The sequence below is a fragment of the Solanum stenotomum genome, chromosome 3 (assembly GCF_019186545.1).
Source record: "Solanum stenotomum isolate F172 chromosome 3, ASM1918654v1, whole genome shotgun sequence".
In the NCBI taxonomy this organism is placed as follows: Eukaryota; Viridiplantae; Streptophyta; class Magnoliopsida; order Solanales; family Solanaceae; genus Solanum; species Solanum stenotomum.
Window position 1 is genome coordinate 33,963,688 of NC_064284.1, and position 11,442 is coordinate 33,975,129.

The 11,442-nt window shown below is 37.2% G+C and overlaps 1 protein-coding gene across 6 annotated transcripts; it reads right to left on the reverse strand.

Moving 5' to 3' along the window:
• Window positions 1-381: 381 nt before the first annotated feature.
• Window positions 382-11,212, reverse strand: LOC125859727 (nudix hydrolase 23, chloroplastic). 6 transcript variants are annotated; one of them, XM_049539538.1, is made up of 7 exons: window positions 10,783-11,212; window positions 6,731-6,862; window positions 3,881-3,957; window positions 3,585-3,720; window positions 3,357-3,497; window positions 3,162-3,220; window positions 382-695 (listed from the first exon to the last, which is right to left on the reverse strand). In XM_049539538.1, the coding sequence occupies exons 1-7, from the start codon at window positions 11,020-11,022 to the stop codon at window positions 635-637; spliced, it is 846 nt and encodes a 281-aa protein (XP_049395495.1). In that variant the 5' UTR covers window positions 11,023-11,212; the 3' UTR covers window positions 382-634. The 6 variants fall into 6 exon arrangements, with proteins under 6 accessions (XP_049395495.1, XP_049395494.1, XP_049395496.1 ...); XM_049539537.1 differs by having other exon boundaries at window positions 6,731-6,871; window positions 10,783-11,151; XM_049539539.1 differs by lacking the exon at window positions 382-695 and adding an exon at window positions 1,486-1,625 and having other exon boundaries at window positions 6,785-6,871; window positions 10,783-11,152.
• Window positions 11,213-11,442: the final 230 nt, after the last annotated feature.

The following is an 11,442-nucleotide window of genomic DNA, read 5'->3' on the forward strand; positions in this document are numbered from 1 at the left end:
ACTACTTGCTAAATTATTTCCTCATCACAGTTATTATTATTCTTATTATATACTCCCTCCGTCCCATTTTATGAGTTAGTTTGACTCGATATGGAGTTAAAGAAAGAAAATTTTTTGAGATTTGTGGTCTAAAATAAATAATTGATATTTGTGTGACTATAATTCATTTCATCAAGGGTAAAATGAGCATTTTAAAGTTAAATTGTTACTTAATATAGAAATGTGTTATTCTTTTTTAGACTGACTAAAAAGAAAGTAAGTCATATAAAGTAGGATAGGGGGAGTTGTATTTTTTATTATGGTACTACTATTTGATAAGTGAACATTGTTTGGTTGGATATATTATGTGTTTCATTGCTTATTAATTCTTGTATCAGTTGCCACAATTGATGTAAATCTTATAATGAATTCAATGTGGATGTGTCCCATCTTTTAAGCTTCAGTCTGCACCCATCATAAGTCAATTTTGAACAACTCAAATCAGGAAGACTTTTACTACTAGATGATTGATTAGAAAGAATGGAACTATCACCACAAGTACACAACTAAAGCTTTGATGAAAACGCCGGAGCTCTTTCTATCGTGATGAACATACCAACCGCGTTCTGGTGCCAGAAAATAATGTATCTGCTTCTCAGGATTGCATATGAAAATCCAGTGTGTAAGCATGGATTTCAGAAGGGCTTGTTCCAGGCCTGGAAAAACAAAAGCAATGGAAAAGAATAAGGAAATACAGTTTAAAGAAAAGCTCTTGGCAGAAAAAAAGCCAAGAGCCATAGTGTAGTGCAGTTTCAACTTTCAAGCACCAACAGCCAGATACACCTTTCCAGGTCTAACTATTTTAGGCTTTAACTCTCAAACATCCTAGTTTTCAGCAAAAGCTCAACCCTTTAAGTCCAGCATCAGAAATGGGAAAATAAGTTAATACTCCCTCTGTCCAACAATAGTTGTCCACTATACTATTTTGGGATGTTTAACAATATTTGTCCACTTTATGAAATCAATGGATAATTTTACACTTAGTTCCTAATTTACCCTTATCATTAATTATAGTCATTTTGTATTTATTATATTCAAAGGATGATGTAGTAAAATTATCCCTTAAGAAGTGTACAAAGTCAATAGTGGACAAGTATTGTTGGACAGAGGGAGTATTTAAAAAGAACTGAATAATGGGGGAGTAATAACATGTATCTCAACTTGAAAGTCAAATTGTTTGAGACATTTACTCCAAGGTCGAAACGTGTTACCCTATATCCGACAGATACATATTATTCCACTGAGAGATAGGGTTATATACAACGCAATGCATGTCAATCCAATTTGCTTATATTTTTGGATAATAGTGGTGTTTGAGCCAGCCTGCGCATGCATGTCAATCCAATCCTTTTGGGGGGATAGTAGTTGTATCGGAGCCAACTTGTGTGCACCTCAATTATTCCACCAGTACCTGTCCTCCCACCAGCATAGGTATCGAGTAACTCTGTCAACCTAGGTTAGAAAGACAAGGGGAAATGAACTAGCCTTATTTGTCTTTGTTAGGATTTGACCCCTGGTCTCCAAGGTTTTCTCCCACCTCATTGACAGCTGGGTTGCACTCTTGGGTGCTCATCACAACCAGAGTTCTAATAAATGTTAGAAGAAACAAATGGGTACCTTACCAGCTTAAGTCATCCCAATCCAAGGAGCTAAAAAGAAATGGAAACATGAACTTGCCACTGTTTTTAATAGACGGAGACAGCTAACTACTCTACACTAATTTAAGCTTCACCAAAGATTAGGATAGGAAGAGGGGCCAAATGTGGCTCCATAGAGTTGGGGCTAGTCTTGCAAAGAAAGCCAAACAGAAAAATTAAATTGCAATTTCAGAGAACTTAATCTGAAGCTCAACGAAGTGAGAAAATAATTTTAAGGCCAAGGAATTGAGAAATAAATTTGAAGGGCAAGCGTAAAAATGCACAACCATCACCAGTGCAAAGCATACTCATAGTACTAACGTTAATCAAGTTACTATTAGAGGATCTTCTCTCTTTTCCAGTCAAAGGATATTTAAAGACAAGATGGTCGAGTATACCTACAATACACAGCTTGCTAAAAACCAGAAGACTGATAGTGGAGCCTCTCCAGAAAAATGAGAAATATACAGACAGGTTTTAGCCAACACTCCAGTGACCAAATATAAGAAAGAAAGATACAGCACCTATGCAGCTCAGCAAATAAAAAGAACATTCACAGTTTGGGATTTCTCCTATTAGTTACTTCTTCAAACAAATGACATTTCATCTTATTGGTTGAGCTATAAATACTATTCAAATCGAAAGTGCTCTCCGTTCTATTGTCATACACGTTTAAATAGGACATATCTAGCATACTTAGAACAATAGACCTAAGTTGCTTGGACTCAAGTGCAGAAATACAATACAAGTGTGGATCTCAAGGTCAAATTCCCCATCACATAAATTTTAGGATTTGGGGGTATGTATCCGAGTGCAGATATGGGTGTTAGGATATGGCCAATAAATGTATATTATAACATACAAGTATATATCTCAATTAATCAAAGCTAGTGAACTAAAACTCATAAAAGATTCTTTATAAGCATCTACTCCCTCCGTCCCAATTTATGTGGCACCGTTTGGCTTGGCACAAAGTTCAAGAAAAAAATAAAGACTTTTGAAATATATGGTCTAAAACAAACCTGAGACATTTGTTGACTATAAATCACTTCATCAGGGTACAAGGAAAATTTTGAAGTTAGGTTATTTCTAATTACAGAAAGGTCATATTCCTTTTTGGACCGCCTAAAAAGTAAAGGATTCCACATAAATTGGGATAGTGGGAGTAATATTTTATTCATAAGAATAAGATATAATGGCAAAACATGCTCATACCATATATAACTATATGCATATGACATAAACCCAAATTACAAACCAAATACCCAATTAATCTATACTTCTCGCCCATAGATGTAGTCAAAGTAGCCAAGGTAAGTTGACCAAATCCTATGTGGATCTCACACCCACACTCACATCCATGTTGTGTCGATACGGGTGAGGCAATCATTTTGAAGAGTTTTAGCAACATAACAACAAATTACTAAAGATTCACAGAGGATCTTAGAACTAAGTGAAGACTATAATATGGGGTGACCAAAATACCTCTTGTTAATGACGCCATAATGAAACTTCGGTCTTCCAACTTTAATATCTTCTATGTACTACAATGACATGAAATAAGAGAGATAAAATAATTTAAATTTAGAGCAAGCAAGCAAATGAACACACATATATACACAGAACATACATATATGTTCTATAAAGTTAAATATTTAACCATGTAGCATAAAAATTTACCAGATTCAAGGTTACTAGCATTGATGAAAATGCTAAAGAATCATAAGGAATATCATCAAGTTCAAAAAGCTGACATTCTGATGATTCTGGACCCGGTGAAAAGTGAGGATTTTTCAGTTTCGCCAAAAAAATCATGTACGTCTGCAAAGAGGAGGAAAAAATAATTATCATCAAATATCGGACATAATTCATAGTAGGTGAATACCATCTTCAAGAATTTATACTAACTTGGCCTATAAGAGGGATGTCCAATTGAGCAAAAAGTGATTGAACCTCTACTTCTGCATTTGCCTCTTCCCAGGTTTCCCTAATTGCTCCCTCAGCAGCAGATTCACCAATCTCCATATAGCCAGCTGGGAGCGTCCTACCAGTACAACATTATTTGAAAAACTTTACTATACTAGAATTCGAATTACTTCAGTACTCTCTACATTTCTGAATGCTGGGAATTAATAGACAACTTCCTTAGGAGGTTGTGAGTGAAAGTCCTCCCTTCTCACTAAACTCTGTTGGCAGACACATACCAAAGTCCATATGATGGGTGAATTTTCCGCCTGCACATTAATATCTTCTTATCATGCTCAATAAGGCAACCAACAACCTGTAGTTGAGAACAAACAGTTACAAATATTACCCCCTTAGTAAGAAGCAGGAGAAAGCTCCGGGCTTGATGCGTGTTGCACAAATGAATAATAATACCAACAACAGAAGAAAGAACAATGTTAATTCATGTGGCTACTATGAAAGAGTAATTTTGGTCTTATGCCCCCAAAGTTTACAATTAGAACAACTATACTCCATGAGGTTCATATTAGTGAACAACTAAAATCACTAAGATTTCCGTGGAGGGCTGCTCTCGGAGAGCGGCTTGAGCATCCTCCTGGAGGTGTGCAGCTCAAATGGGTAAAATAACCATAACTGTTTGCCCATGAAAAAACGACCTGAAGTTTAGCAAGCTCCCAAACTATTAATCCAAAATACAAAATAAAACAATACAGGGTCTGGATAGTCTCTTTAACATCAGAATTACAAAGACCAAGCAAAAACTTGTGCTGCACTGCAGCATCTTGCCATACGTTCTATATTGATTACTAGGTGCAGTTAGGTATATTATCTGTTTATAATGATGGTAAAGTCCAATTTGCACGCACCTCGACTATTCCACCAGATACCTACTATCTCCCACTAGTACATACTCAGGGTTAACTGTTATACCCTGTGCCTTTAAGTTCAAGTACGACTAGTCTAACATCGACGAATTGGTCCAACCACGGGATTATAAGGTCAAGAATGAGTATATAAGTTAAGGGTCAGTATATTATAGTGTTGCAAGGTTACAGATTCATAAGAGATTTAATGTTTTAAGTTAAGCCAAACGCAACTACGAATGGTTTATCATTTACGTGCCGCGAAAAGGTCAACTTTGAAAGAGTATATCTCCTAGACAATGAGGATTTATGTGATGATCATTATATCAAATTAGAGGTGTTTGAATCTAGTTTCCCACGAAACAAACCGCTCGTCAACCTGACTTCATTACAAAAGTTGTGCATGTTTTACTACGGACCTGCGCAAATTGCATGTGGGACGCATGGCAGCCAAAAGCCCAAAACTCTTGTTTAATAAATTGGGGCTTAGGGATTTCATTTGGCATTTGTTCTTTCACATTTTGGACTGTCTCTAAAGAGATTTTGTCCTCCACACCACCTAAGTTCAAGGTAAGTGAATTTTCCAAGGAATCAAGTGAAATTCTTCATCCTAGCTCATGAATTATCCTTACCCGTGTTGTTTTCTCGAAGGTTCAGTATGTTCTTTGATGAACTCAAGTAGAAGGAACTTGGATTTCTTCAAAGTGAGGTATGAATATTCTTCTACCAACATATAAGAGATTCTAATGGCCTTTAGAGTATAGTTTACAAGCTCGACTCACGGGATGGTGATCAGAAGCCGTGAGCCCGAGTTTTTCCCTTTTCAATAAACTAATTTGTAGTAATTGATATGTGTGCAGGGTTGTTTTGGTTGTTATATGGTTGGAGGGAGATTTGAAGGTCTCGTAGCAGGCGGTTGAGCTGTTGATTTTGACAAGAAAGCTTAAGTATGAAGAATGTCATAAATTGAGAACTTTGTGAGCTTGTCGCTTGTCAAATGTTTGTCAAACTGTGTAATTGGCCGAGCTTCTTGATTTGCTGCTTATATTAGTGTTATTATCATCATTCTGGTAGATTGAAGCTGCAAAGGAGTAATTGATCATGGTAATACACTAATGATTGGAATCAAGGTATGTAAGGCCAAAACCTCTTCTTTTTTTGAAGAGGCAACCATTTGAATATATACAAGAAGACTCAACACCAAAAGGTAATTACAATCTTAGATTCATGAGAGCAAAAGTAGGGGGAGACTAGAATAAACAAACAAATTATTGCCAATCAAATTTATCAAATCACCTATAGCCAACTGTATATGGGGAGTCTAGCACATTTGCCAGCAGAAAAGAAACAGGCAGTCAAAGACATTAACAGATTAGCAAGCTTAGGAGTCCGACTCATGGACTCTGAAGATGGTGAAGTAGTTGTCCAGTATACTACAAAGTCATTCTTAACGACAACAGTGAAAGAGAAGAAGTGTGATGTCCCCTTGTTACTTCAGTATAAAGGGGGTTCCGTCAACATAGAGTCACGGGATTTGAGCTCGCAAGAGATGGCACCTTAAGGTGCCAAGATAGATTATGTGTTCCCAATATTATTTTTTTTGAAGAAGGTAACTTATGTGTTCCCAGTATGAAGGGCTTCAAGAGAAGATTATGAGTGAAGCACCTTGCCCATGGTATTCTATTCATCCTGGTTCCACAAAGACAAGCCATGACCTTAAAGAGGTCTACTAGTGGAACGACATGAAAAGAAGCATAGTAGATTATGTGGCACACTTCCAAATCTTAGGCGGATAGAGAAGAAATAATCTAGTGTTTTTCTTGTCTCAACGGGGATTTGAACCCTGATCTCTAAGATTTGCACTCACCTCAATGACCACTATACTACACCTTTGGATATGATTAGGTGTATACATATTTGAAACTGTCCCTCATATTGAAACCAAAAATAAAATAATAAACAAATTCAAACCATAGACTTTATAATTGAACCATGGTCACCAAATTGATTTGGCTGGGTGATTATAAACTGGTTCTAAACAAAAATAAATATTCCCAGATTTAACCATCAATACTGAAATTTAACCACCAAACATGTAGGCAATGAAAAGACAAAGGAAAAATAATGTGATCATTACGACTGCAAGAAGTAATAAAATGATTAGTTTGCATTTGATTTGAAAATACAAGCGGAAATTCAGACAGTGAAGCTTAATGAAAATCTTACCATTTTTGGATTCTCATAGGTAATCTTCCCACAACGAGTGCAGATAGCTCTCACCTTTTCTTCACCATCAGGTATCTCATGCTTATTTGGTCCCCCACAAAACTGGCAGAAGTTGATCTTGCGAATGTTTCCCTGCAGAATCTTTGAACTGAAATTGATCAAGGAAAAGATAAAGGAACTTGAACAATTTATGAAACACAAAATGCTCTCAGATCTATTTAAATAACATATAGGTAAATTTTAAAAAAATTGGCTGGTGTTAAAGAGTGTCTCACATTAGTTGAGAGAGGGGTTGTTAAAACCTTACATGATGTTGGGCAAGTCTCACCTCATGAACTAGCTTTTGGAGTTGAGTTATGCCCAAGTTCATTTTCCTTCAAATGGTATTAGCATCTGACTCATTCCTATACTTGGTTTACATAATGTTGGACCCCCATGTAATTTTAGTCATACTTCAAATGTCCAGCCCTCGGATGTGCAGGGTGGGGTGTTAGGGTGTCCATGTTGATTGAAGAAATGAGTTTTCATGTCCTTATATGATGTTGGGAAATCCTCACATGTAAGCTAACCTTTTGGGTTGACAAGCTCAAGGTTCATTATTCTTCACAACTGGCATGCAAAAAATGTTTATAGGAAGAGAAACACAAGATGAGGCTGAAGAGAAGAGGAGAGAGAAACTCCAGCTGAATGCCTCAGTTCATAACAGATCTTGGTTATTTCAACTTGGACAGCCAATTATATATCAGATACCTAGAATCATAGGCATGCTAGCATTTAGAAGAATGCTATGCGCAATAAGAAGCCACTTCCATTTATTTCTGATTGCATATTGCCTTCCATTTTGGACAAGTATGCATGTTTTGACCACTAGGTTGATGTTAGGATGTGACAAGGTATTTTTCATCAGATAGTATATTTACACCAAAGTTTTTGCAGGACTTTTTGGGAAAATGTAAGCTTGTTGCTTTATAATATTTTCTAATGACATATTGACAATAAAAGGGATCAGTAAATAGATTAAATCACTTCCAGTCAGAATGCTCCCAGGCACATTACCCAAGGTAAACTTTTACTGGTCCCTCCTGGGCCCCTAAAATCCCTTTTCCGGCGATCTTGCATTGCTAGAACCTCCCTCAACCCCACTCCTTTCCAACCTTTCTTTTTTTGTTACAGCCATGGGGGACAATACCATTTATTTTGCAGTAGGATTCAATCTTACAATATTACCAGAGTAGTTTCTAGGGCTGAAACATGGTAAGACTAGGTAGAATGAGGTCGTAACATGATGACCACGATGAGTATTATCTAGAAGACGATGGAGTGGCAAGCATTCTCTCTTAAAGAAGCATAGGGGAATTTAGTCCGTAGATGGAAGTTTCGGGACTTGTTCACAGAGTTCTTCTGCTCGAGGAATTATAACAAATATGGTCGATACGTTAGCATTTTAAATATGCAGGGTAAGAGAAGAGTTGTCACCATCATCCCCGAGTAGTCGCTAAAACACAGGATGGATAGACATAGCTACCAAAATAACGAATTCATAAATGCTAAGGCCCAGAAGGAAGTTAAGATGTGGCACAGGAAAACAGAAGAGGGTCTCTTATATCCACACTGTCAGAAACAATAAATGGTCTACAAGAGAATAAATGCTACAAAGATTCAACAAAAAGGGAAATCGATCGTTATTACAGATGCGACAAAAACAAATCAAAATGAACTACTAGCAAAAAGCATGGTTGGATGTCTCCCAGAGGAGATTCCATATGCCTCTCTATCAGAGATTTGACGGTGGGTGGCAAGCACTTGGAAGCACAAGCATGGAACAACATCTACGATTTGGGGCGCAACCGTTTCCACTTTGAGTTTCCCAACGAACCAGCTGCAGACCACATTGTAAGAGGGAAGTGGTTCTGGAAATCCGACAAGTTCAACCTACAATGGTGGTCGCTGGCATCGACTTTCATCCATGATAGGCCGAACCAGGTCTGGATCAGAGTAATAGGCTTGCCCCTCCAACTTTGGTCCCAGAAAATTTTCCATGAGATAGGAAACTTATGCTGAGGCTGGATTAGAACTGAAGAAGAAACAGAGTTACAAAACCACCTCAATTGGGCAAGGATGAAGGTGAGAGGAGACAGCGACTCTGTTCCGAACTCGGTGGAGCTGGTACATGAACATTTAACCTTCAAAGTCCCAATCTGGGTTGTGACGCCAACAAGGTTGGTTTACGGTGCAGGCAGCAAAGAACATCCAAAGATCCAGAGGTCTGATGAAGGAACTGGTGGACTAGAAGATGAAAGCCTTTTAGGCTTTACAGAGGTGGCAGGGCACGTGGGTTCCTCCCATGACCCTGAAATTTTGAACTGGCCAGCTGTCCCAGCACGTGACAAGGCATGCATGGCTGAGGTCCTACTTTCCACCCCAATCAAGAGAAACAGGCCTATGATTAGAAGGAAAAGTTTCCTCTCATTTAATTGACTCAATATCAGTCGAACTTGAAGCCAATATTTCCAACTCATGAAAAGAGTGAAGAAGAGGAAGTGATGGTAAAGAATCCAGAAATTTCTGAAATCCCTCAACCTTGAGAAGATAGTGGCATGCAAGAATCTGCTATGCTGAGAAGTGAAGAAAACAATTCCAGCTTGACAACAATTGAAGATGCAATACCTTTAAACCAACATAGCCCAGGGGGGAAGAGAAAATCCAGACTTTGATATCCCTACATGGATACATCAGAACATCATCAAATTCTCCAAAGAGTTCGGTATAGATATCAAGGGGTGCAAAGAGGAAGCAACGATACTATTTATAAAGATAGATAGCATGAGGCAAAAGAAGTGGATAAGGAAGAGAAGTGCATGGAAATGACTCTGGCAGTAAAGGGATCCCAAGAACTGAAGAGCCATGAGTGTGGAAGCAATGGCACAAGAAGCAGGGGGGGTTACAATATAACATGTGACCAATGACAGTCACCATAGTATCATGGAATGTGAGGGGCCTGAATCAGGCAAGCAAGAGGTGTATCATATAAAAATTAATACATGGGTGGAAAGGTGATGCTTACTACTTCCAAGAGACAAAAGTTGAAGGACAGATTACATGGTTGTTTGCATCAATGTTTTCAAAGGCTTTTTACAGCAGAGTATATGGCTATCTGGACCTAGGATGTCTAGTTTTGCTCGAAGGGAGCAGAAGATAAAGCAGATATAGATTGAAGATTTGATATCCGGCTTACATTTGGTAATGTTTGAGCAACAAATCAAAGTAGGCACTTGATTATTGTTAAAGAATGACAAAAGTCTCACATTGGTGGTTAATGAGATGGGTGGACTCCTTATAAGGCTTGGGCAATCTTCCTCCCTTTGAGTTAGCTTTTGGGGTATGAATTAGGCCTAAGACCTAATTTAACATGGTATCAAAGCAGGACCATCTCACCCAATGTTGGGGCCCCCAAAATCAGAATTGTCCACGCACCAGATGCTAAGCACTGGGCGTGAGGTGGAGTGTTAAAGAATGACAAAAGTCTCACATTGATGGTTAATGAGATGGGTGGACTCCTTTTAAGGCTTGGACAATCTTTGAGCTAGCTTTTGGGGTGTGAGTTAGGCCTAAGACCTAATTTAACAATTATTAAGCAACAATGTGGAGAAACTATAAAGTAAACAAGATTGAGATAGCTAGCCTAAAAAGAGAAATCCATCAAATAAAAGCTGATGGGGTGGGATTTCCAATCCCAGAGGGCATCATCAAGATCAAAGTCTAGATAGGTGGCTTTCTAATTGTCCTATGAATTAAACTATCTTCTTCACCCACTAACGCACCTATGTTATTTGTGTTAGAGGTGAAAGAGCTAATTGATTCATACCTACCCAAACAAATTGTTTTATTTCAAGTAATCTAATCCCATTCCAAAATGCAACTCCACATATAAAGAACAATCAGTCAAGCAAAATGGGACCAGAAATCACACAATCAAACACTTTAAAGCCAACAATTTCAGTAAATCAAAAAAATATCAAAAGAAGTGCACAGTTGTAACAACAACAACTTACAGTTGACTGGATTGCAACAGATGAAGAAGAGGATGACTTTGAATGAGTAGAAGACATTCGAAAATCTCTAAAACAGGACTTGTGACTATGTAGTTGAGAAGCCGGCAATAACAAAGTTTCAGATGTTATGAGAATGGATTTTCTTGAAATTAAGGAGAAGGCAGAATTGGGTTGAGGCTTTCTGAATCTATAGGAAACAAACCCAGAAGATGAACCCACAATCTGTATAGCTTTGAGCATTATTTTTTCTGGGTAACAGCTCCCCACATAGCAAAAATTTGAAACTCAGAGATATTTTGGTGGGTCAATTGTGATTTGCCATAGCTGGATCTTGACGGATGAACATCCCCCTTCACCATATCCACTAGCTCATCAAAAACTTGTTTTTATAAGCATATTGTGTTTCACTAGTTTTTTTAAAAAAAAAATTGAGGATCAAATTACGAAAAATGATAATTATTAATGTAATTTTTAATATTAAGATTATTTTATAAAGAAATTATTTTACATATTTATTATAAAAATTTTAATTAAATTTTTATTATTATTAAATTAAATATACATATTCAAAATTTTAATTGATATTATATATATATATATATATATATATATATATATATATATGAATAAAAAATAAATTAAATATCGATATAATATATT